General features: G+C 43.0%; 1 protein-coding gene across 1 annotated transcript in view; it reads right to left on the reverse strand.

The window, feature by feature from the left end:
• PIK3R1 (phosphoinositide-3-kinase regulatory subunit 1) overlaps nucleotides 1-21,999 on the reverse strand; it is a 64,779-nt gene extending 42,780 nt beyond the window's left edge. The window contains exons 1-2 of the mRNA XM_035100332.3: nucleotides 21,834-21,999; nucleotides 11,343-12,080 (exon numbers count right to left, since the gene is read on the reverse strand). Of these exons, the coding sequence (XP_034956223.1) occupies nucleotides 11,343-11,676 (334 nt within the window). The 5' untranslated portion in view covers nucleotides 11,677-12,080; nucleotides 21,834-21,999. The remainder of the gene's footprint in view (nucleotides 1-11,342; nucleotides 12,081-21,833) is intronic.
• Between the last annotated feature and the right edge of the window lie 5,731 nt (nucleotides 22,000-27,730).

The raw sequence follows: 27,730 nt of genomic DNA on the forward strand, positions 1-27,730 counted from the left end.
AAACGAGGGGGGGAAGTGCAATCTCTCCCAAATTGCAAAATCTTCCATTCCCAGACGCCTGGAGGCAATTCTTCATCACCAGAGGCAAATAGAAAAGTGGCTATTTACAAATCTGGGAGCTGCCAAGAGGCAGTCAGGGTGGAAGCAGTAAGGAGAGCGTGCCAGTAACCGCTGAGAAGTGATGATGGGACCCTGAGTGTCTCAGTCAGCACTATGCAAGCATATAGTTGTCAACAATCTAGCATTCTCCAGTAATGCCAGCAACACACACTGTGGGTTCCTAGCAGTTGCACACTTACATAGTGCTGACTGAGACATCCCCTGAAGTGACCACCTTCTCCCTCCACCTGATTGTTAGGCACAATCTCTCTCAAATTGCCCTGCAGTGCAGACACGATTCTAACCAGCAAACATCCTTATTTGCTGGAAGCTATCTGAAGTACCTGGGACCCAGGTGGCGCCTGGGACCCAGGTGGCGCTGTGGTTAAACCACTGAGCCTAGGGCTTGCTGATCAGAAGGTCGGCGGTTCAAATCCCTGTGACGGAGTGAGCTCCCGTTGCTTGGTCCCAGCTCCTGCCAACCTAGCAGTTCAAAAGCACGTCAAAGTGCAAGTAGATAAATAGGAACCGCTACAGCGGGAAGGTAAACGGCGTTTCCATGTGCTGCTCTGGTTTGCCAGAAGCGGCTTTGTCATGCTGGCCACATGACCTGGAAGCTATACGCCGGCTCCCTCGGCCAATAATGCGAGATGAGCGCGCAACCCCAGAGTCGGTCACGACTGGACCTCATGGTCAGGGGTCCCTTTACCTTTATCTGAAGTAGTCAAACCAGTCTGTAACCATTTTAAACCAAGGGTGCATTCACTGCAAGGTGCTTTGAGAAATCAGTGAGGGCAACTGTCAGTTTATTAACAACAAGGGGTCTTAAAAAGCCTATGGCATGTGTTGTAGCTATTAGTACAGGCCCCAAAATTATTATGCCCCATTAGAATTCATTTCTGGACCACAAATAATTAATATTAAATATTTTTTGTTAGCATCAGCACAAAAATATATCCCAGAGAGGAAACTGCAAAAATACAGAACTGGTGGCAGTTAAGGGTGGTTTTTTGTTGTTGTTGTTTTAAAAAAGCAGCTTGTTTTTACCTTTCTTTTTTTACCATCACTTTGCAGCATCAGTGCACTTGAGGAGGGCCCCTTCCTGGATGAACAGAGGTCCTTTAAAATCTAGATATCTGATTTTAAAACAAGTAGCTCTTGTTATGTACCATTGTATGACTGAATATGCGTTCCTCAACACTTTCCCCTACTAACAAGCAAGACTCTGAAGCCCACAGAGAGGTCAAGTCTCAGAACTGGATTATGCTAGGAAAAGCCCTCAATAATGCTTTTCATAAAAATGCTGATGCAGGCTAATTATCAGCTAAATTATTCCGGATTTGGAACAGCCGACTGGATTTGAATTGGCAAGAACTCTAAATCTGCTTTGTAGTCCATGTTAAAAAGCTTAAAATCAAACAGCAACCATTTCTGAAGCTTCTCTCTCTCTCAAGAGAAGTAATCGTAATTTATAAAGCAAAGAATAGCACCCCCCTTTTAAAAAAGACTTGTACTCATGATTGCTGCGGCATTCTGTGGCAATAAATTCCATAATTATTGAGGGAAGTTTAGCTTACTTTTATTTGTCCTGAATTTATGACTGATCAGTTCCACTGTATCATTCGTTCTAGTGTTTGGAGAGAGAATATTTTCTCTCTCTTGTAATTCTCTCCACACTTTTCATAATGATGAGTTATCTCATCTTTTCTTTTTTTGTCCCCTGAACTCAGCAGCTGGAACTTCTCAAGCCTTCCTTCATAGGTGATGCTCCACATACATCCCTTCATTCTTCTCTCTCTCTCACACACAGCCGGTTTTCTTGCTATACAATCAGCAGATGCTGTCAGTGAGCTTCTTGCTATGAACAAGGCTCTCGTGAACAATTTCAACCAACTTGGACACCATTGGCATCTATGTGCAATCAGTAACTTTTGTCTCACGAGGCACCACTTTGCATGTGCTTAGGCTGAAGTTGATATGAAGCTGCACAGCCATAATGTCTAGAAATATATCTTTGCCGTCTGCTTTAGGGTTGGGTTAAAAGCATGAGCAGACCCCAGTTTAAATATTAGCCCAGCCACAAACTTGCAAAGTGGCCTTCAGTGCAGTTTCTCAAGTCTTAGCATCTCTTCTCATCTGTAATATGTGGAAGAATAATATTGGCCTGCCTTGTTGGATTTTTGTTGTTGCAAGGACTCCTAAGATTAAGTATTCAAGTGACTGTTTAAAACTGAAGATTTACTGCCTGATACACAACACTGACAGGAAGCTCTTAATCCATTCCTGGCCCTGTCTGGAATTCACATGTTGTCATTGCTTGCTCACAGTTGAGACCAGCATGCAAGCCCTGCTTCTCTGAGTATCAGTTTCTCTTTCAACAAAAGACAAAAGCGCATGTATGGGGATAGCTCTGAGCTAAAGTAATCAGCATCCTGCTTTCTTACACAAAGGAAGAGCAGTCATTCATTCACTTGGGGAGTTCGATTCTATGTCTCTTGTCTTGCTGCTGGTCTTCTCCAGCAGCAATAGTCTTCTCCCTGCTCCAGCAACAGTTTAATCAGACTGCTAAACCCCTCAGTACTGTTCTCACTACTGTTACAGAAAGGCATGCAAGTAAAAAAAGAGAGACCAGTTTTGACTATGAATTACATGAGCCACAGATGCAAGATAATGAGTTGGGTTATGCTGCACTTACAGTGCAGTGCAGTTGTGACTAAATCTCTGCTTGTAACAGAAAGCAATCGCAGTGGTGCAAACTGTGCTGTTCACCTGCTCACCATTCATCATGAGATGTCCTATGGTGTTCAGTTTAGCAAGCAAGCAGCTGTGGGAGCTTCTGTACTCACTGCAGCAGTGGTTACTTTTGCCTCCAGTGTCTTGCACTTTGAGAAAGCACCATTGTGGGGTTTGCAGCTGGGATACTCAGATTCAAGAACTGTCAGGGCCCACTCTGGGTATATCCTGAGAAATGCAGTCACAGCCCCACAGATAATAGCGAGTGCAGGGGAGGAACTATCAGCAGATCAGCAAGTTGAAGGGGTCAGTTCCCATCCACCTGCTTATTCTTCTCTGTAAACGCTGTCCCCTGTATTGGGGTGATGAAGGATTTCCTGCCTTTGGATTGTGAAGGAAAGCTCACGTTCCCATATAATGTCTACCTTGGCTCCTTAAGCTACATTATAACTTCAAGTGAGGTACAGCAAAGTCACATCCCTGTGTAAAACACAGCTAAATTTTACTGCAAATCTCTAAACATCTTAGGCTAATCTAAGCCTGGCTCCTCCTCTATTCCTCATTTCATTTTATTCTAAGATCAGCCATGACTAGCCTCCTAATATTTGTATGTGATACATTCAGTGACGGGGGTGGAAATTTTTCCACTACTATATTTCCCCGTGGAAATTTTTCCATTTCTAAAATCCATATGCCAGAAAACTGATTAGTAACACAATGAAAGGATACTATACTATGCAATACTAGTCAAATTACACAGCTCATGAACTGTATTGTTTCAAGTGAGTCATTCCTAAACACGCATGCTTATACAGTGATACCTTGGTGCTCAAATTTAATCTGTTCCGGGAGTCTGTTTGACTCCCAAAACCGTTCGAAAACCAAGGTGTGGCTTCTGATTGGCTGCAGGAGCTTCCTGCACTCAAGCGGAAGCCGCATCGGATGTTTGGCTTCTGAAAAACGTTCGCAAACCGGAACACTTACTTCCGGGTTTGCAGCATTCGGGAGCCGATTTGTTCGACAACTAAGCCATTCGAAAACCAAGGTACCACTGTATAACAAAGCTAAACACACTGATTTCTAAGCATGCTAAAATTGGCCTAACAAGTTTTTGGTCCCTTCATTCCTTTCCTTAGCCAGTTTCTTGAGCTGTGTGTTAAAGTATTTACAAGCATTCTGAGAAGAATAATTTCCCAGTAAAGCTTTGAACGAAGCATTTAGTCAATACTAAGGCTGTCATTTATTCACATGTGTCACTGAGCGTAAGGTCAATGGGACTTATTTCTGAGTAGACATATACTGCAGTGCAAGTGTGGTTTACTGACTACTCAGCAATCAACCACATAGTTCAATTCAAATACTTCTTGGGGGGAAAACCTGTGATATATATGCAACGTATTAAATCCCAATGTTGCACTGTGCTTTTAAAGTTTTGTTTGCTAAATAAATGCAAGTCAAAGAAACATGCTAACCAACTCCAATCTATTCAGGGCATCAGAAAGTTTGCTGGAAACTCCATTCACTGGATCCGTTCAGACAACAAAAAGGCACAGACAGAAGAGCTCTTGGTCTCTGTCGCAGCTGTGGAATTCCCCTCCCCTTGGAAGCAAGCCAAAAAAACTAAGCATATTTTTTGGAAGCACTGTAAGACCTTTGTGTGGGCTGGCTTCTGGGGTCAAGGTTTAGTCAACATAAGTTGGTTTTTTTAAATAAAAAATGTTGTGTTTTATTTGATTTTATGTATTGTTATATAGTGCACTATCTTTGTTATAGGACAGGATGAGAATTTAAAGAATCAGGACATAGCATTTGAATCTTTCTGTTCTGAAGTAAAAATTAAAAGCTGGCTGGATTTAATAAAGCAAACCCAACCAGTCCTTCAGTACTGTCAATATAATGCCACAGAATGTATAAGCCATAACCACTGCTAAATACTTGAAGTGCAACACAAATGCCCTTTTCATTCCAGGCTATTAAAATAAGGTAATTCCTCAGATTTCAGCCTTCAGACTGATTTCATGGTAATTCATCATGGACACAAGATTTTAAGCAAGATACACATGCAGAAAGTTTTATGGCCAGCTGCGCTGCAGACATCTGCGTTCTTTCACAAGAAACTGTGTATCTGTAAATGGCATTAAGAAAAGATTTAAGGGGGCATGGTGGTACAGAATTAATCATTTCTTGGCAAGAAATTAGCAGCTGCAAATGACCACGTTTTGCAAAAAACCAAGTCTTCCTTTATAAGCAAACCCCAAGTGAAAGACTGCTAACCTATAGATTGTGTCAGCAATGCATATTACCACCAATTAAGCATATCCTTCAATTTTGTATTAGAAGTTGGGTGGAATGGGGGTTTGGGGCTGGTATGCAATTGTCTATTTTAACACAAGCAAGTGGCCCTAAAGTAGACAAGACGACATGTTTTGGCTTTCTTTTAATTTTAACAGGAGTTATAATCAGATACACTGGTACTAGGTTGGAACCATTAGATACAATATTTAAATAAGATTTCTGTCTTGGTTGGGGACACACACACGAAGACTGGATTCCATTTTGTTACTTTCAATCCATCAATTACTTGTGTTAAATATTTTTGGGACTATGAGTATTTACCAGCAGATGGAGTCCAACAGCAGTTAGAGAAGCTCTGTGGCATTGAGGGGTGTGTGGCTTAGCCTTTTAAAAATAAATAAACCAGTTGTTCAAATGTAACACCAAAAATATGCCAAGCAAACTGATAATTCCATCCCTTTTGTGTGTATATTACTTAAGATTAATAGTTACCTAGAAGTGCTTTGATAAATCAGCCAATTAGCCCTTAAAAAAACCTAGTGAACAGAAACTTCCTAAACAGGTAGACATTTTAGGAGGCATATTGAAATGGCAACACATTTTTCAACAGTACTGATGTAAAAGTTGTTCAGAAAGTGTATTACCATGTCCATCTATATCAGAGTTCCCCAAACTTGGGTCTCAATCTCTTTTTGGACTAAAACTCCCATCATCCCTAGCTACCAGGACCCACCCACCCCGTGGAACAGCCCTCCCATCAGATGTCAAGGAGATGAGTATAGAACCTTTAGAAGTCATCTGAAGGCAACCCTGTATAGGGAAGCCTTTTAATGTGTTATTGTCTTTTTGTGTGTGCTAGAAGCCGCCCAGAGTAGCTGGGACAACCCAGTCAGATGGGCAGGGTATAACAACAACAACAACAACAACAACAACAACAACAACAACAACAACAACAACAACAACTTGTAATATTTCCTTTCCCTTTTCTTCTTCTCCTTAGGAATAAAACAGCCATATATATTTGTGTGTATGTACACACACACACAGCATCCACACAACCCTCTTCATTGTGGAGTTCAGAATTGTTAGCATGCATACATTAGCCCTCTTTAGGCATTACCAATGTCTAACTATACAGAGGCTGCAGGGTTCAGGAAGTCAGCCCCACACCCCTCCATCCTGACATTCCTGCATTTATTGTGTTTTCGGGCTTATTATCCCACTTCAGATCTTCCTGCTCAACATGGGAAGGCGCAGGGTGGAGAGGTGGAGTCAACATGTACATCTTTGTGCCTCCTACACAGGTATTTAGAACACCTGAAGAGAATTATTATCTCCATGGGCAAACATGTAGATATAGCCCACTCTTGGATTTCCTGCACATGCGCAAGTCCATGATGTACAAGTCCATGATGGGATACCAGCTTCTCAGTTACTTTGTTTGATTGCTATTTTAGAGTACAGGGATCAAGATACATATTGAAATGTGGGTTAGAGCAGGATGTTACTTGTAAATGTCACAGGTTATAAAAGCACCTGGCTTGGCAATATATTTCATGGATATACCAACACATTTGGGGAAACCAAGAATTCCCCACTCTCCTGGCTTTAGAGAATTGCCTCCCACAGAAGTAAGTATCTGTATAAATATTGAAGGGACTTCATGTATTATTTCACATCTTAGTAAATAATGCAATAAACTTCTGAAACATTTTCTTTCTGGGTCTGAAAAACAGCAGTAGAGATTTTTCCAAGCTGAGATATTGCCACTTATCTTTTCAGAAGCTTTATTTCAGCAGTAAACAACCAACCCTACTTGCTTTGCTGGGGAATCAGACCAGTAGATTGCAGTGCCTCTTACAAATGAAAAGAAAGAAAATTATGCTGTAGAACAGGATGCTTCTTCTTTATTCTATCAATAAAGACTCCTGATATTGTTTATTTGTACAAGTAGCCTCTCTCCCTTGAGGAAGAAGTCCCTAAGGATTATCTGAATTCTTCTGCAGGGTGCTCATAATTGGATTTCCCTCTCTCTGCAATTCCCAACAAAAGACAGAATATACAGAGAAAGGCCATGCTGTTCAGCTTTGTCAAATGTTGCCAAATGGAGAGGTGAAACTCACAAAAATATGTCCTCCCCTTCACCGCTATGTCTCTCCCTCTTCCTCAACCCCCCCCCCCCCGGTTATTTTGGAAACTTTTTACATTTGAAAATATATTTCTAATATTAATTGGTAGGGCAACCACCATATCCAAATGTGATTTTGTGTGTGTGTGTGTGTGTGTGTGTGTGTGTGTGTGTGTGTGTGTGTGTGTGTGTGGAAACACATAGAATAACCAATGAATGTCTAAAGGTTATACAGATTATTATTATTTTGGCAGGAGGGGTAACAGAAGTGCCCTCCATCTTGCAACCATATGATTATACCAGCACTGATACTCACAGAAGTGTTAGTGGAGTAGAATAAGCCGGGAGGGAGGAATACTGGAAAGGGAAACATACTTTGGGAGGTAAAATTTGCTCAGAATGGATGCTATGAAATGAACAGGATTAAGTTAGGTCCATTAATTTCAACGGGCCTCCTCTGAGCAAAACTTAGTTGAAGACCACCCATACTTCTCCAATAACCCCCCCCCCCCAAGTAATGACCAAGTATAAACAACACAGTCTACAAAATTTCGAGGGGATGTTCCTGAATTTCATCCATAAGTTATGGCTATTTGGTTACCAGAGCAGTGTGACAGCCGGTTCCTGTTGGCTAAATCCCTTATGGCTCCAATCTGAAAAGAGAAACCACACCGTGTGGGCGAATAATGTGGTTTCTTCCAAGACCAGCATCCCTGGAAGAAATGATATTGGTGTTTGACGTAACCACATGGTTTCCCCATACCACATGATTCCTCTTTCTAGATATGACAATAACAGAAAGAGTTCTAAGTAAGGGGAAGCAGGAGCACCCATCATGTTAAATTGGCCCCATACTGTCAAGATGTACTTACATGAGTACACAGAGGTCCTACCCTCAGATAATCACTGAAATTCCCAATAACTAATTTGTATTTTAAAAATGGAGGGTTAGAAAGGAATTTCATTTTTCTGCAGAAAGGCTAACCACTGTTATTATAAAAAAACAAAGTGTTTTGAGGCATCTTAAAGATTAACGTATTTCTTATGTCACATGCTTTTGGTAAGCAAGGTCCACTTCATCAGATGGATGAAATGTTATCCTAAATTGCTGTATACGTGCAAAGAGAAAGGATTGTAAGCAATGAAGGGGAAAGTGCAGGCTGATACAGTGGTACCTTGGGTTACAAACGCTTCAGGTTACAAACTCCACAAAGCCAGAAATAGTACCTCGGGTTAAGAACTTTGCTTCAGGATGAGAACAGAAATTGTGCTCCGGCGGCACGGCGGCAGCAGGAGGCCCCATTAGCTAAAGTGGTGCTTCAGGTTAAGAACAGTTTCAGGTTAAGAACGGACCTCCGGAACGAATTAAGTTCTTAACCAGAGGTACCACTGTACTTATGTTAAAGGCTTAAATGTATGTAGAACCATTCACAAAGCAAAACAGTGCTGAAGGAAACGAAGATCCTGGCATGGGTTAAGACAGTTACTAATTTGTTAGTCATTAGGGTGCTACAAAACTGTTACTTTAGCTGCAAAAGGCTGACACGAAACTGTTGGAAACAATTATTAATTGTCTTCCACAACCCCTTAAGAGTTTCTATGTTATGTAGCCTATGTTATGTAGACATACATTAAATTGCTTTGGTTAGCATTATATGTATTGAATCATAGGTAGGTTAGCATAGAAATTTAAATTGGAAAAAGAAAACATTTCTGCTAATTAAAGCTTAGCCTTCCTCAAACATAGTGCACAATTTTCAATCACATCTGTTGATTTCAAGATATGTATGCTCACAAAGACAAAACACTTGTCTGATTAAGGAAAGAGAAGCGTTCCAAGGATCAAGTTACTAAGTCTGATAAACAAAAGCAGAAACCCCAAATAAAGCTTGTTTTGTTTATGGGAACACGTTAAAAATAGTTTGGGGAAAAGGTACCATGGTGAACATATCAGTGAGAAACCACAACAGAGGCCTAATCTGTAAACCATACAACTATGTTTTCATTTTCAATTTGACTCCAAGTAGTACAGTAAGATACATCACTCCTCATGTGCTCCCTCTCCTACTGATAGAGCAGTATGAAAAAGTTAAGCCTGGAAAATATAAACTTGACCAAATACAGTCAGGCAAGCTTTACATCAAGTCTCCTTATAGTCAAAATGCACTCTAATGTGCAGAACAATGGTTTATTATCCTGGGAGGGTTCCTGTTGGTTCGCTGCCCACATTCATCTGGACTATATAAAAGATTAACCATTTCATTATCCTGGGAACAGAAATTCCACTTTTAATAATTTATACTGTGACTCCAGGAGAGGCAAGTGCTGGTATTTAAGCACCAAGTATTTTCCCCACACCATAGGATCCAAAGGCATTTCTTAATATCTAATGTGTAAGGGGAGATTATAAAGCAGTAGGCAGCCATATTGTCACTACTTTGTGCAACACTCACACAGTTGTGAATTATTCCCTCATTTGTTCTAAAGCAGCTCTATTAAACATGCAAGGTGCTTACATTTCCCATGTGTTATAAGAAAGACTGTAGATAATATCATGTTACATGTTTCCACTTTCTCTTCTACTTTGTGGGCATTCTGCACAACAGAACCTCAGAGGGAAATTCATTTATGCACATCCTGCTCCTCAGGCAATGGTCAGAGGAGATGGGTGTACAGGTAGCCAGAGCCACCTCTTGCAATTCAATTCCACTCCACTTTGTCACATAACAGGTGCCACTGTCCCATCAGCAGCAACTTTTCTGAATCAAGCTTTAACATTTTTCCATTCTGTACTACTTTGGGATTTTTTGGGGGGGGGGGGATTCAGGGGTCCATGAAAGGTGAAGATGACGAACACTGTTACTCAACAAACAAAATGATAAAGAATCGTGTTATGGGAATTCATTTAAAGTAACAAAAATGATTTCCTGATACAGTGGAACCTCGGTTTATGCCTACCTCAGTTTACGAACGCCTCCGTTTACGAACGCCGCAGACCCGGAAGTGTTTACATCCGGGTTCCGTGGCGTCAGATGCGCAGACGCGATCTGCGCCGCTCGTGTGTGCAAAGAAGCGATCTGCACAGCGTGTGTGTGCGCAGAAGCGCTCTATCAGCGCTTCGTTCACGAGCAGAAGCATACCTCCGGGGAGCGAATGCCTCGGCAAGCGAACGCCTCTGCAGAACGGATTGCGTTCGCAAACCGAGGTATCACTGTACTATAAGTTACTTCTGTTGTCACACATACACACACACACACACACACACACACGAGAGAGAGAGAGCTTGAAGAGAAAACATGAAAGACTATAAGTCACCAAGACTAAGTGTTGCATCCAACTGGCATCTCACTAATGATGGAGGACTCTCTGGTCCACTGGAACCTTTCATCAGGAGAATATGAGAGCAAGGCAATTTCCAGTGATTCCCATGCCCCCTTGCAAGCACCAAACCACCACCCATGCTGTTCCAGAGGGTCCTCCCAACTCTCTGGAGCAGATATGGGGGGCATGGACTCTGTGGGGAGGTGAAAGAATTAGTGAAAACCATCTCCTTCTCTTACATGTATATATTTCTTACAAAAAAAAAAGTTGATTGACCTGGCTTTCAATACCAGTATGCCTCAGAGGACAGCAAAAATACATTTAGGCCCAGTCCAAGGCATTTTGTTGTCTGAAGCAAAGGACAAAATGGTGTTTCCTTCAACTGAAAATGTATCTTTCAAGAAAATTCATTTGGCGTTACTAACATTCCTACTGAAGTACCACAGGGTTCTCTGGAACACATTCTGAAGGCAAGTATGCTGAATACTTCCCAAAACCATTATGGTTTTTGTTATTTTATGGTCATACTGCACAAGGGCAACCAAAATGCAAGGAAAGCACGAACTCTTTTCTAGTCCAAATAGGAAAATGCAGCTGTTACAAAGTGAACATGGTATAGAAAAATACAAATAATAATATAAAAAGCTACCGGTGTTCTGACCAATTTCAATGACCTACCGTTTGCAGTATCCACTTAATATTCCATAGAATAAAGGTTTGGTCATTGAACCACAATGATTAGGGGTGGGGGAGAGTTACTACTAACCTGGTTGATCATTGTCCGTTCCTACTCTTGCTGGACTTGGTGCCACAGGCAGAGGTCGAACAGGACGAGGCTTTGGAGTTGGGGGACAAATCTTTTTTCTTCCGATATATTCTACGTATGTTCCTGGGAAGTCTCCCCTTTCTCCAGTAGTTTCGTTATAACCATTCAGCCAACCGATTTCCTCAGGTTTTTCTTCTTCCCCGTCATTGAATCCAAGGGCAACTAAGGTACCTTTATTCACAGTTAAAATATCTCCCAGGTGCAAGTCAATGTCTTCCTCTCGTTCTTTTTTGTAATCATATAAAGCTCTGTATTGGTATCCTTCTGCACTCATTTTGGCAAAAGTCTTAACATTCAATTATTTTAGCGAATACCAGCAACACAGTGCTACTCAGTTTTATTGTATATACAGCAAAAGAAGTTATAAACAGGGGAAGTAATGTGTCAGTTAGATGGACTGTAACACAAACATGTAAGAAGCACCAGAATCTGTGGCTCTACAGCTGAGGCTGTATTAAATGTCTTTTACATTTAATCGGTGAAATTTCAGAAGAGTGGACTTTTATCTATGTATAGACTCCCAGCTAGTTCCTTTTCAGGTCAGCTTAGCACGTATGGGCACAATTTTTCAAGGCGGGCTGAAAATTACTCCTTGCTGCACCTCCTTCTGATGTACTTGCTGGAAAATGTTCGCTTTTCTTTAACTTTTTGCGGTGGAGTTCTGCACACATACTTCACCTACGGAGGGAGAAAAAAAAATGCAAACATGAAATTAACGTAATTACTCCCATCCTCATTGAAGGTTCTAACTATGGTAAGCTCAGGATCTAGTGGGAAATGTTTCAGAAACAAGTGTGCTGCCACAGAACAAAAATTATAATGGAAGACCTGACAAAACAGACTTCAAACTGCCAACTCCAAGAAGGTACGCCAACCCAGAAAAGAATCTATTTGGCACCAAGAGGAAGCTCCTACACGAACACCCCTCTTTTCGTAATATAGATAGGGGGTGAGCATTAACAACTTCAGTGCACATACTGAAAACTAGTTTCCAGTGTGCTACTTCTTGTAGAAATCAAGTCCAGTCTGGCGGGACAGTGCAGGCTGGGGCAACACTGCTTGCCTGGCTTCTCACTGAAGAGCTCACTGCCAGTAACTGAGAGGGGCATGCTGGTGTGGAAATAAGTATGATGTGGGCAGAGAGGTGGGGGCATCAGGCTGACTGCCCCCACACCATGCCACCCTCCTCATCTCGCCTCTCTCAGTTATCAGCAGCAACCTCTGCATTGGGAAACCAGGTGAACAGTGCTTCCGCATTCCAGTCCAGGGGTTGCTAGAATGGATAGTTCAGTTGGTTGGAGCATGGTGCTGATAATGCCAAGGTTGCAGGTTCGATCCCCATATGGGACAGCTGCCTATTCCTGCATTGCAGAGGGTTGGACTAGATGATCCTCGGGGTCACTTCCAACTCTGTGATTCTATGGGAAGTCTCCCTAATAAGTGCTCGTCCTTAATGGCCAAGTCACCCCTGCTCTCTGTTTGGTGCACTTCCACCACCCCCATTCCCCGCAAATTACTGAATCCCTATTTCATACATTTTTTATTATTTTTTTACAGAGGAGCTTCAATATCAGTATCAAACTTTATTTCGGTCACAGACCAGCATAAGATAAAACATACGGATAAACTGAACACATAAGACTTAAAACAGGTATGGAATAGGTAAAGGGACCCCTGACCATTAAGTCCAGCTGCAGACGACTCTGGGGTTGCAGTGCTCATCTCGCTTTACTGGCCAAGGGAGCCGGCGTTTGTCCGCAGATAGCTTCCGGGTCATGTGGCCAGCATGACTAAGCCGCTTCTGGTGAACCAGAGCAGCACACGGAAACGCCATTGGTGATTATATCATACATGTTTAAAAAGATAGAAACAGGGGCAAACAGTTAAGAGTGACGATAAGGGGGAGAGCGTGAAGGAGCACAGGTATTTCATTTTAGGCCTAGTTTGTGGTGCAAGCCATCCTTCGATGAATATCCATCATGGCAGCCTAGAATCTAGCGACTGAGTATGGACAGAGGAGCTTAAGTTCTAAGACAGGAGAAGGGAGGAAAGATGCTCTAGGGCTCTTATTTTTAAAATCTGCTATACTCCTAGGGGATCAATGCTCTTCTCCCTACTGATCTACCTTCTCCAATGCTGAGGGCAAGCATGAGAAAGAGTGAGTTAAACTAGGGTGGGCATCCTCCCAAGCATGCCTTCTTGCTTTGGGGTGGTTCTTTTGAGAAGAAGCATTGCTCAAACACAAATTGATTTTGTGCATGAAATCACATGCCTCCATTTTATTGTTTCCTCAGAAACTATACATTCAACAGCAAGGTTACAATTTTAACATACTCCTTTCATATTTTGATGTGATTTCCCACAGCTTTATGTAACTGTGCTGAAGCTAGACCACCTAAGGAGCAGTATTTTGTCAGGCTGGGGGAAGTGGTAAATACTTAAATTAGACCTGGAGCAAAAGAGGAGGCTTGAACATTTAAATCATGTTGGTGTGATTACGAAGTTAAAAAAGCAATACACTGCTGTAAAATACTATAAATATACACACTAAACACTAGCTTACAGAAATCCAGAACAGTAGGTGCCTTATAAAGTTTTTATTATTTCACCTGTTATTCATTCTACAGCTATAGAAAAAGCTAAATTCAAATCATAATCTAACTGCCGCATTGCTGTACCAACAAGTGAAAGCATTCACTTAAACAGTGAAAACCTTTTAATGCAAAGAATAAAATGTCTTCAGGGGGCTATGTAATTCTAGCAGGTGAGACTATTTACAGGATAATAATTTTTTTCATACTGCATTTTAATAGTCACTCTGCCATTTGCTGCAAAGTATAATGAATAACGGTTATGTGAAAATTCCGACTGATGGATGAATTCTGCCACAGAAATTCTCTGGAAAACCCCCGTTCTATCCCAGTTTCAGTAGGATCGCATAAAAACAATTTTTGAAAATCTGTATTTAATGAACTATGGCTCATAGTAGAATAGACGTGGTACCCAATCCTACGTTTTCAAAGTCACAGAAAACATTTACACCTGACCTAATAATTCTAGGATCATAACTCCTTCAGTAGAGTTAAGGTTCTTACAAAGTCATTCACACATCAAAAAGCATGAGTTAAGGAGACAGTTTTGTCTTCTGCACCAAAGGCAGTATACATGTTCTGTACTGTGACATACTGTGCCTTCATGCATCTGAGCCGCACTGGGATCAGCTGCACTGGGGGGGGGGGCTCATTTTCAGTGCCCACCAGCTGATGGGCACTGAAACTGAGCCCTGTTTCGTCCATTTGAGCTAGCGTGGTTCAAATTCCCACTCAGCCATGAAGCTCACTGGGTGACCTTGGGCCAGTCACCATCTCTCAGCCTAACTCATGGGTTGTTGTGAGGATGAATATACACCACCTTGATATCCTCAGAAGTTAAAGGTGGTATATAAATGTAATAAATAAATGAAAATAAAATTGGGTGTTTGGATTCAAACCACAGCTGCAAACAGACATTCTCCATCTGTAGCATGCTTTGAGCAAGCACCTTTGAATTTATCACCTGATGTCACAATGGGATCACGCAACTGACAAGTGAGCACCTCCTGCACCTGTCAAGGTGACCTGCAGAGGATGGGGGAGGTTTGGATCTGGTCTACCAGCCAGAAAAGGTCCCCTGCCCTTGTCCTACATGGTCCTCAGGTTTCTGGATGCTGGAAACCAAAGAGCTTTCTAATATGTCGCCTGAATTTGTTCTTAGGACTTGGCCTTGGTTCATACATCACGGTAAACCATAGTATGAAATAAACTATATAAAAAATTCCTTCAGTAGCACCTTAAAGACCAACTAAGTTTATATTTTGGTATGAGCTTTCGTGTGCATGCACACTTCTTCAGATACATGCACACGAAAGCATGCACACGAAAGCTCATACCAAAATATAAACTTAGTTGGTCTTTAAGGTGCTACTGAAGGAATTTTTTATTTTGCTTCGACTCAGACCAACACGGCTACCTACCTGTAACTATGAAATAAACTATGTATGACTGCTCATATTGCATCTACTCTGCTTCTCCCTTTGCTTAGCACAGAGAAAATAAATGTGAACCAGGGCTTACCTTTGTTTTTTTCCAAACAAGCCACAAACAGAAGCCAAGAACAAACCTTGGCTTCTTCTTATGGCTCGTCTGGAGACAAGCAAAGCATGAGTGCTGGTTCACATGTAACATTCGGATAGCACTCTGCTTTGTTCCCACCCAGCTCAGTAAAGGAAGGAGTGTGGCGAGCATGATTTGTGGTATGCCATGGTTTCTTATTGACCATGGCTTGCTGTTCTGTGAAAACAGGGCCACCATAGAAATGTGGAAAAATTAGAAACAAAATAGAACCCCACACAAACAAAATATTGAAGCTCAAGATACTGAGATCCAAAATAGTGATGGTACCACTGTTAACCTCTTTCCCCCTACATCCAGCACTTTGCTTCTCTATATGCAAATAACCTCTTACCAAAGATTTCAGTGGAGACAACTGTATTGCTATTATCACCAACTGCTCTATTAATTAATATTAATAATGATTAGTTGTCTATATATGATGACTGTATTAGTGAGTTCACAGGAAAAAGAGGAATTATGTGAAGAAGCTTGTAGCACAGATGGCTTCACAAGCAATAGCAATGACAAAGATTCAGTTTATCAGATGATAAAATATGGGGAAATATTTCTCAATATAACCAATGGTTACTAATGGATGTAAATGTTTACTAAAAGTTATCATCTTTTTCTGTATCTAGACCTGCAATGTTTAGGTCTATGTATGAATGAAGCAAAATGGAGCACAAAGTGCCATATCTCTGTCTACTGATGACTGGCAAATACATTGTAAGTAATGATAACAGGACCTTTGGTTCTCATGATCTTAAAAACATGGGATTTTACACCATGTTTACTCTTCCATGAGCCATGTTTCATAATATATGGGGGAAAGTGTCTTTTGATCCCCTACATCTCCAATGCACTGAGGAAATGTTGGTGAAGACTAATCAATAAGGACAACCAATCATCATCCATCAACAAAATTATTTTCATGCATGTTGTCATTTGGTTGTGTGACTGTAAGCCAAGTGTAAAAGAGCGTTCCTGTGCATATACACAACGTCAAGAAGCAGCTCTGCACAAGTCGCCATCTATCAATGCAATTAAAAGGTGAAACTATTGGAAAGAAAGAGGAGAAACAGGCCTCCTGCAAGTACAGTCCCTTCCCAAACTCCTACTTTGGTTACGCTAGTTGGGTATACTGACTGCTTTGATTAAACAAGAATTACTGTACATTTGAGAGCCAGTAAGCGCTGTTAAAAGTGCCTATTCCCACCCCACCCCTTCTGTCATTCTGTTAGACTCCTCACTGCAAAGCTGCCCCTTTGATTCTGAAGATGCCACAAGTTATCAACCATCCAAATGCACCATGTAGCTTCTCTACAAAAGCTCTTCTCCCACAGTACTCCAGCCTTTCTGCTGTACTTAGGAACCCACGAATGAACATGCAGTATCACTATATGCTAATTTTCTCCACTCTCTGGCATCTGCAAAAAGAACTTGACAAGAAGGGGAAATGATGCATTGAAAGAATTGATATGCTACAAGGGTGCCAGCTCCTGGGGGCTGAGGCACTGTGCCCCCTGATCTTGTATAACATCCTGATGCCGTGCAACATTGCATGCATGACGACAGGAAGTCGCATGACGACAGGAAGTCGCATCAGGTCCCCTCAATCCTCTGGAGAAGGTGGCACCTCTAAGTCGTTTGACAAATGCAAAAACATCTAACAAAGCCCACCAGCAAAACTCAGGGGTAAACCTCTTAGTAAGAAAAAAAAATATGCATATCAGTAAATATATTTACTAATTACACTTCAGTAAACAGCCTCTAATAGAAAAGAAGACCACTTTCTATGGATACAGCTTGCAGAATTTTGCACTGCATTGCCACTGTGCTATTGCCCAGGCATCAGGCTGGCCTAGAATGCTGGCCTAAATAAGCCTTTGATCTGATCCTGCAGGGCTCTTATGAAGCTAGCCAAACATCTTATATTGGATTTAGACTCTTGGAGTATAGTGATGGGGAGGTATGGTTATGTGTCTCAACACGCCCCCACTAAGGAACTGAACACTTCGGCATTGGCTATGAAAGTCTACTAATAACTCTAGAACTTTCACACCCATGCCTAGGAACACATCTGGAACTGGAAACAAGGGGGAATGCACCCGTAAGTATTAATTAAATTGTTCTACAGTAATTTCTGTGTACATTGTTTTCGTCACTAATTCTTGCAACAAACAAGCAAGTCCACTTAAACACACCTTGACTTGGGAGTCTGGAACAGTGCCAACACTAAACTAAATATATACACTACCTGTGCCAGAAAATTAACACTTCTCTAAATATCTCAAATGCTTTGAAATATTTATTATCATGTTAAGAAATAGTTTCAGTTCCACAAGTGTGTGAGGAGGCCTATTCACTTTGTTCTCGTTGCCACAACCATTTTGGCACACTGCCCATTAGAGTTCTTCTCTAATCACTGTAAAATATGTCTAGTTTGACCTATTTCCCCCCTCCCCACCAGTAGAGAAAGATAGCACAGCCCCTCCACCTACCCCAGGCATCCCCAAACTTCGGCCCTCCAGATGTTTTGGACTACAATTCCCATCTTCCCCGACCACTGGTCCTGTTAGCTAGGGATCATGGGAGTTGTAGGCCAAAACATCTGGAGGGCTGCAGTTTTGGGGATGCCTGACCTACCCCAACAAACTTTCAGTTAAATCCGAAAAGGGAGGATTGCACTGTAGATACAATACAGCAACAACTCCCTTGAACCTCAGGGTTGACAATGTATCACATGGGAAGCAAATGTCCCAAATTGCTTTGTTAAGTGCTGAACTTTTTTATACCCATGTACTAATGTATTCCCCAAACGCAGCAGTTTCATTTTGCCTTTTTGTTATCAGCCACTACAAATCTGTACTGGAAATCAGGGCCAAGCGATGGTCTTGCCCAGCAAACCTCTAACTGTTCAGCCTATTCTCCAAGAAAGCAAACTGATGGATTTTACCAACACAGCTGCTGTGCTCCAATACTTCCATAATATAGAAATACTGCAGTATTTATACCAGCAAGTGATAGGGTACAGATCAGTCTTTGGTTTGCAGTCAGTTTGAGAACAGGAAAGAATCTCTCAAGATAGACTCAACTTGACCAAGACATTTTAGTATTGAGTTTTCTGCTTCTGAAGTTGTGCTGAAGAGCTATTTGCTCTGCCTAAGTCATCCTTATGACCTTACACATTAAGCAATAACTTTTTAAAAGAACTATTTACTTGTTACATTATTCTTTGTGCTATTAATGTGTTCCACAAGCCAATCACATTTTAAACAAAATTAAAACACTGTCTCCAGCCATTATCATACACAGTCCTGTACTAATTATAGGAGCTTTTAAAGAAGTTAGAATGCAATTCTCTGCACATCTATTCAGAAGTAAATTCCATGAAGTGCAATGGGGCCATAGCTGTCAAGTTTTCCCTTTTCTCGCGAGGAAGCCTATTCAGCATAAGGGAATTTCCCTTAAAAAAAGGGAGAACTTGACAGCTATGAATGGGGCTTACTCCCTTATAAGTGATTACAGCATTGCAGGACAATACAAGTACTATATGCAAACATTATTATCATCTTTTTTAAAAAAGTGGAATTGGATTTGCCTGATCAAGAAGCAGAATACCTATTAAATTTATGTGGTCCAGATTTTATCCTGTACAGGTTTTAATCTGGAGGAGTAATGGGATTCTTTCTTTATAGCAGTCCCTCTACCTCAGAATAGTATACTCTGACTGTAGAAGTCATTCCTAGCTCTTCTGGCCAAAATTACTTAACTAACTGGTACCTTAAACATATAAGGGAGATGAGCGCGCAACCCCAGAGTTATTCGCGACTGGAGCTAACAGTCAGGGGTACCTTTACCGTTACCTTATACATGCAAAGCATCTGTTCTACTATACAAAATTTTAGACTTTGCATCCATTCCTCAAAAAACTGTATACAACTGTATACTTACTGAAATAGAAGTAAGTCTCAATGAACTCAACAGAACTTGCAACCGAGTAGACAGGCACAGGATTGCACCTGTGAGTGTCATAGCCTTAAGTTATAATAGCTCCTCCTGTCGGCACCACAGATATTTTATTAGGGTGTTGGTTTTTGTGTGTGTGTTTTGTGTGTGTGTGTATATGCTCAGTTAGTTGGTCTGTATCCAACTAACTTCTATGCACAGTAGACCTATTGAAATTAATAAATAAGTTAGTCAAGTCCATTAATTTCAATAGGTCTACTCTGAGTAGAGATTAGGTTGGACACAACCCCATGTCTTCATTTTTCACAATATGGGTACCACACACTGGATTTTTTCTGTTGATGAATAATAAAAATACAACCCAGCAACACACATAATGTGAAAATGCAACACTTTTCTTAATTCCTTTTGCAATTCCATTTGCACTTGCATCTGAATAGCAAGAAATTTCTCTGCCTATTCAAATGGTTCTATGCATCTTATACCTGTACCCTCTTTTTTCAGTGTGGGCACGTTTTGATCCAATGCTTAGAGGCAAGGATTTGGAAACAGAAAACTCATGAAATCAAATCCTTCAACCAGCCATTTGTTCCTCCAGAACCAGACACTTTCCATTTCCAGGAAAGAAACAATACACTAATAAGAGCTACCCTGTTTCTCATATTTTAAGACATACCCATAAAATAAGCCATAGCAGGATTTTTAAGCATTCAAGGAATATAAGACATACCCCGAAAATAAGACATAGTGATAGGTGCAGCAGCAATGCCGGCCGCGGCAGGAGGAGAAGGAAAAAAAAAAGACATCCCTTGAAAATAAGCCATATTGTGTTTTTTTGAGGAAAAAATAAATATAAGACATGTCTTATAATATGAGAAACACGGTATTTTTCTAAAATGCCACCAGTAAATCCCAAAACAAACACAATGCAGCACTCTTGATAGCACAAGAAGTTCTCTGAACAGCTCATTACACTTCACTTAAATGGAGCTTTGGCAACACAAGCTTCATATAATACCAGGGCTATGAATTCAACAAATTGCATCTCTGCTTCACATTGCATCTAATTAAAACCAGTAAGTCTCCCTGTGTATTCAGGATAGGGTAGTAAGAGTTTGCTTATTTATTTATAAGAGAAAATAAAGTTTTTCAAAATAGTAAAGACAATACATGTAGAAAAGAGCAAAGTTATGTTGAACAACATTATGTAAATTTGGCACCTATAATATGAATACATTACAGGAGTGCGGGGGGGGGGGGGGTAGCCTTCATATACATTTTCCAGACTAACTTCCGTGGATTGCTCACTTATCCAGAGAATGAGATTTTAGTGTCAATATTTAGCCAGCTTTATTTAGCACCAACCAAGTCTAGCACCTTGTGCTCCACTCTTGCCATTGCACACTGTCTAGACTCTAGACCAAGAAGTGCCAATCACTCTTTTGATTTGCTTCCCCACATAAGCCAGCAGTGGACTTCCTCACCCAGCACAGCTGCTGTGCAAAGTCCATAAAAATCACCGGGGGTGGGGGTGGGGGGCAGAAAAAGAAATAAAAAGGAAACGTGTTCTGATTTTGAAATATAAAGTCAGCGAGAGGGTTATTCCTTCCGGGTTTTTCAAACGACCTGTAGCCCATTAAGAATTCGCCTAACCGCGATGCATGCAGTTCAGCGCAGCTTTAACTCTGCCGGCTGCCACCAGCGGGGGGGAGGCAAGGCAGAGAATATGAAGTATTTAATCCGGCAATTCCTCCCTTCCTCGCACCCCGTCCCAGTTCCCAGACCTTGAGAGTGGAGGGCACCTAGGCTTGTCTGGGGCTAAGGAGCGGGGCTGCCATTAAGGCAACCCTCCTGCAATCCTGAGAAAGCTTTTTTCCCTCCTTCGCAAGCAAACCAGAAGCGGGGCGGGCTGGCGCGCGGGGATCGGGTCCCGCCGCTGCAAAGGACGCCGCTCCGCTACAGTTCAACTTCCCCCAGCCAAGCCAGCTGGGCAGGGGAGACGGGAAATGAATGCAATGCAATGCAAGGCTTTGCTTGCTTGCCTGCCTGTCACCGGGAGGGAAAGAAGAAGCAGGGGCCGCGCGCAAGAGAGAGACAGCGAAGCCGCCCCCGTTCCCCCCCCCCCTTTTCAGGCTGCAGGAGGCCTCGCGCCGCCGAACAGGATGTCTGCAGCGCGCGGCCAAGCGGCGCCCCGGTCCCGCCGACGCCGCTGGACTCCCCTCCGCACGCTCGCTAGGCCGGCAGCAGCGAGGCAGGGAAGGGAGGCGGGTGGCGGCGAGGGGACGGCAACACGGGAAGGAAAGGCTCTCACCTTCGGCTGTCACGCACCCGTCCGGGCCCCAGCCGCGCGCCCTGAAGCGGGGGAAGAGAAGCCGAGCGCGCCAAGCCTCCGTCCGCGCCTGCTGCTGCTGCTGCTTCGCCGCCGCCACAGCAGCAGCCCTCGCTCACCGCCGCCGCCGTGCTGCTTCCTTCGCCTCAACCCCAGCCAGCCAGGCAGCCCGAGCCCAGCGCAGGCTGGCGTCCCTCCCAGCTCGCCTCTCGCCCCGCCTCCGCCCCCTCACCCCTGCCAACCCGCGCTGGGCCTGGGGGACCCAAGCGCCGCCTACCCGCCCAGCGAGGCTGCTGCTTCTTGAGCTTGCTCTCGCTCTAGCCGCCGCCGCCGCCGCCGCCGCAGCGGCCGTCGGCTTCCCCTCGGGCTGCTTGGCGGTTCCTCCTCGCGGAACGAAAAGGTTCCTCTCTTGCTGCAGCCGCAGCGCGCCTGGCGCGACCCGCCCCTCTCCGTTCGGGTGGCGGCCGGGCCTGAGGAAAAGAACCGGCCATTGACCCGCTGAGATGACAGTGAACGATATGGAGGGGAGGGGATTTTAGGGGTGTGTGGAAATCCCCAGCGCGCGCTACGGGGATCTAACTAACCAGGCGCCTTTTTTTTTTTTTTTTTAATCTCAGACGTTCCTTTCCTGCAGAATGGGCGCCCGGCCCATAGCTGCCAAGTTATCCCTTTTTTTAAGGGATTTTCCCTTATGCTGAATAGGCTTCCTCGCGAGAAAAGGGAAAACTTGGCAGCTATGGCCCGGCCACTGTCCACACCGGATTCTAGGCTCCACTTCGCACGATTTTTATTTTTATTTTTTGCACCCGCATTGGTCTATCGAACCCCTTGATAAGACTGCCAGCTTTTTCTCTGGTAGGTTCCTGCGCCTTTCACAACTATCTGCCATTTGCACGCCTCTGTAAATGGGTGAGGGGGCTCCAGGTGCTGTTTGGCTTCCATAAGGTTCAGCCAGCATCATAGGAGCAATTCGTAGGTCCATTCGGCCCACCCAATAAAATATTTGAGGGGGCCGTCCAAAGTTGATGGGCATTGGCATTCAAATGGTGTGCATGTGCCACATCTTGTGATCGAAACAGAATAAAAAAAAACCTTCCAACAGCACCTTAAAGGTAAAGGGACCACTGACCATTAGGTCCAGTCGTGACCGACTCTGGGGTTGCGCGCTCATCTTGCATTATTGGCCGAGGGAGCCGGCGTACAGCTTCCAGGTCATGTGGCCAGCATGACAAAGCCGCTTCTGGCGAACCAGAGCAGCACACGGAAACGCTGTTTACCTTCCCGCTGTAGCGGTTCCTATTTATCTACTTGCATTTTGACGTGCTTTCGAACTGCTAGGTTGGCAGGAGCTGGGAATGAGCAACGGGAGCTCACCCCGTCACAGGGATTCGAACCGCTGACCTTCTGATCAGCAAGCCCTAGGCTCAGTGGTTTAACCCGCAGCGCCACCTGGGTCTGTTTCAGTGTATCTGAAGAAGTGTGCATGCACACAAAAGCTCACACCAATGACAAACTTAGTTGGTCTCTAAGGTGCTACTGGAAGGAATTTTTTTATTTTGTTTCGACTATGTCAGACCAACATGGCTACCTACCTGTATCTTGTGACTGGTTATTCAGGACAGGGCTTGCCTGCCCCTCCCCCTAATATTTTATTCAAGTTGGCACCCCCAGGGACAATGGTCAGGGGCAGGGCCAGCCCACCCATTAGGCAGTGGTCAGGTGGCAGGATCTGCGAGGGCAGCAGTTCCTGCTTCCAAGGAATGCATCATCACCTGCTGCAGAAACAAAGGCTGTGGGGTGCTCCTTAAAAGTTGTATTTGCGTCTTCCTCAGAAGCCCCCCCCCAGTAAATGCTGCCAGTATAGCGGCCTCTCAGCTGATAGGAGGCACCAGGACAGCTCTCTGGGGTCTTTGGGGCTCTACACCCAACTGGCATGATTCAGAGAAGACCCCTTTCCCCACATGATGGCCCTTGATTCTCACTTCAACCCGGTTGATTTGATTCCCACCCTCTTGTTCCCATATATTCCCCTTCTTATTCTTGATGTAGATCTTCACTCACCTCTTCTTCCTTGGGGGATGCCTTCAGGTGCCGAAATTAATTGGTCACTTACCTCACTGTAAGCAGCAACAACCCATCTGCCAGGCAACCAGTAGAGTTGTTCCACTCCACCCAGCAAACCACTTCTGCCTCATAGGGAAGTTGCTCCAGCCTCTTGGCCATTTTGCTTCCCCTTTTCTGAGCCTTTCCCAGCTGTACAGTATTTTTTTGGTGTGGCAACCAGAAATGAACACCGTATTCTAAGCATGGCCACATCACAGATTTGTTCAATGGCAATATAATATTGGTTGTTTTATTTTAAACCCTTTCCTAATGATCCTTAACAGGGAATTCAACTTTTTCACAGTGGCTGCACACTGGGTCAATATCTTTATCAAGCTGCTCCTTGGCCAGGCACTTCCAGTTCAGAGCCCTTGAGTTGTATATATGGTTGGGATTATTAGCCTCCAACATGCATGACACAACGCTTGCTTCCACTGAATCACATTTGTGATTTTAATGCTCATTCCCCCAGTTTGGAGATATCCTTTTGGAGCCTCCCACAATCTGTTTTTGTTCTTACAGCTCTGTTATCATCAACAAACACAATTACCTCACGGCTCACCCATAACTCCAAATCCTGCATGAACAATTTAAAAAGCAAATGTTCCAGTCAATCCTTGGGGCACTTCACTTCTTTTATTGGGAGAACTGTCCACATTTATTCCTACACTCTGCTTCCAGTACTTTAAACAAGTTACTTAAACCAGGATGATGGAGTTGGAGTCCTACAACATCTGGAGGGCCTCAGGTCCCACAGCCCTGATCTAAATGCTGACCCCAAGGCTTCAGAAGTCAGCCTAATTGTAAAACAGCTTGTTTAGCACCCTTACCCTGCAACTCCTGCTTTGTGCAACATCTCACCTGATGAAGAGTTCTGGAATTTGTTGTTGTTGTTTAGTCATTTAGTCATGTCCAACTCCTCATGACCCCATGGACCAGAGCACGCCAGACACTCCTCTCTTCCACTGCCTCCCGCAGTTTGGTCAAACTCATGTTTGTAGCTTTGAGAACACTGTCCAACCATCTTGTCCTCTGTCATCCCCTTCTCCTTGTGCCCTCCATCCTTCCCAGCATCAGGGTCTTTTCCAGGGAGTCTTCTCTTCTCATGAGGTGGCCAAAGTATTGGAGCCTCAGCTTCAGGATCTGTCCTTCCAGTGAGCACTCAGGGCTGATTTCCTTCAGAATGGATAGGTTTGATCTTCTTGCAGTCCATGGGACTCCCAAGAGTCTCCTCCAGCACCATAATTCAAAAGCATCAATCCTTCTGTTCTTGAATACTTATTATTATTATTCAAAGCTTGCACACATTTTTGCAACATTTTATCGGCTCCAATAAAGTTATTATGCAACTGGATTTTGGATTTGTTTTGTTTTGTTTTTACCTTAGCCAAGTTTATTTAGAATTAAACACACACATTCCAGTGCAGCAGGTTGCTCTTTCATCCCTGTTCCTAAGAAGCTTGAGCTGACAAAAAACACTGGAGCCCTACTATGATTAAATGAGGACAGTCCTAGGGTTAAAAAAAAGTTTTGTGGACTTCAATGGCTCGATGACTAAATAAAACCACACAAGCTCAAATCAGAAAATTCTGATTTCAGAATGTCCTGTGGCTCAGAAAACTATGTAAATAGCAGAGTTCTTTGTAATGCAATGTTCCAAAACAAGAGGTAACACCATTAACACAACATTTTTCTGAGTGGAAACTCTCTAAAAGTTGCTGTAAAGGAAACATTCTTAGGCCTCCTTTCTACTTCCCCCCCCATCCATTCCAAGCACCAGTATCTCCTCCTCTTCTGGAAGTTTTTCTTAAAACAACACAACAATGAACAATGAACCCAATAGAGTGGGTAGTGGATTCCACCCCATGTGTACTGAAAAGAAGTTGCAGTGTCGGTGAAATTGCAGGAGGAATATACAAAATTCAAAGAAAGAACTTTCCATTTGGATCGGGTCCCCTTTGAAAGAACTGGATAAATGGCTTTTGTCAGAACTGTAGATTCAATTACACTTGCCGTGGTTGGCAAATTGGCTCAAAACACCTCCCTATCCTTAGTTTAAAGGATAGCATAAGGAGAGTTCAAACAAAAACCCAATGCAAAATGAAATAAATACATGTATTGATGATATGCTTCTTTTGTGCTACAAATCTGTAAAATGTGTATCATGTCTTGAAATAATTAGATATATCCTGAATAAATGGGCATTTGTATTATTATGACATGTTCATATGTCAGCTACATAAACTGTGTTTGGGTTTCCCTTATGCGGTGATGCAATGGGACAGTGATGCGTCATGATTGTGCAGTTGCTTCCTGAAAGCTGTCAGTGCAGCAGACCTCATTGGAAAGGTATGTCCTGCGAAATCTAAAATGTGTGACAGTGCAGTCAGAGAGCTAGCCCACTACCAGATTCAAAAGGAGAGAGGCATGCTTGGACTTGTCAAGAGCATCCAACTGCACTATGAGATGTTTAGGCTTGCAAAGATAAGGAGAGTTAAAAATAAATTGGAGTAGATGGGAGGTGTTCAGGGTAGCCAGATATTAGCTCAGGCCGTAGTATAAAACTGGAGCATTCAGATAACTTATCAGAATATAGTTATTGTAACAGAAATACTCAGGCAGACAGGATTAAAGTTCCCAAACCAAGGCTGAGAATTTTTCATGCCTTTGTGAAAGGAAACTGGGAATGTTCCAAAGAGTGAGTTCTAATAACCATCCTGGGCACCATCAAAGAAGATGGATTCAGCAATGAATTTTGTAGAGTCTGAAGACAGCTACACCACTGTCATAAAGGTCGGGGAACAAGCAAGCAAGAATATAAAAACATGTAATAATCAAGCAAGAATATAAAGACATGCGGAAGAGTTTGAGGTGTGTGGACAAACGTGAAGGAATTAGCTTCTAATTGTGTCAGAAGAAATAGCGAGATGAAGACCACAGTCCTACTGTATGCAGACTAACCTCACTGCACTCAATGGGATATACTAGATCAAGGGAAGAAATAGTACCACTGTATTTTGCTCTGGTCAGACCTCACCTGGAGTACTGTGTCCAGTTCTGGGCACCACAGTTCAAGAAGGATACTGACAAGCTGGAACGTGTCCAGAGGAGGGCAATCAAAATGGTCAAAGGCCTGGAAACGATGCCCTATGAGGAACGGCTTAGGGAGCTGGGCATGTTTTAGGCTGGAGAAGAGAAGGTTAAGGGGTGATATGATAGCCATGTTCAAATATATTAAAGGATGCCATATAGAGGAGGGAGAAATGTTGTTTTCTGCTGCTCCAGAGAAGTGGACACTGAGCAATGGATTCAAACTACAAGAAAGAAGATTCCCCCTAAACATTAGGAAGAACTTCCTGACAGTAAGAGCTGTCCGACAGTGGAATTTGCTGCCAAGGAGTGTGGTGGAGTCTCCTTCTTTGGAGGTCTTTAAGCAGAGGCTTGACAGCCATCTGTCAGGAATGCTTTGACGGTGTTTCCTGCTTGGCAGGGGGTTGGATTGGATGGCCCTTGTGATCTCCTCCAACTCTATGATTCTACTTCTGAGTAGACATGAATAGGATCGTGCTGTTCAATTGGGACCTTTTCCCCTTTAGAATTCAAGTACATTTTGGAAAGAGTAAAAGAATAACCATTCATTATCAGTTTTTAAGAAAAATTTGTTAATTGACCGGTATTTACAGCTTCCTTGGGGATGCCGTTAAGTAACTTCCACATTTGTTGATGTTACTGGCCAAGTTACAATGATGTCATGGTGGACCTTCCTTTTCAGTAAA

The sequence above is a fragment of the Zootoca vivipara genome, chromosome 10 (genome assembly GCF_965207765.1).
Source record: "Zootoca vivipara chromosome 10, rZooViv2.hap1.1, whole genome shotgun sequence".
NCBI classification, from domain to species: Eukaryota; Metazoa; Chordata; class Lepidosauria; order Squamata; family Lacertidae; genus Zootoca; species Zootoca vivipara.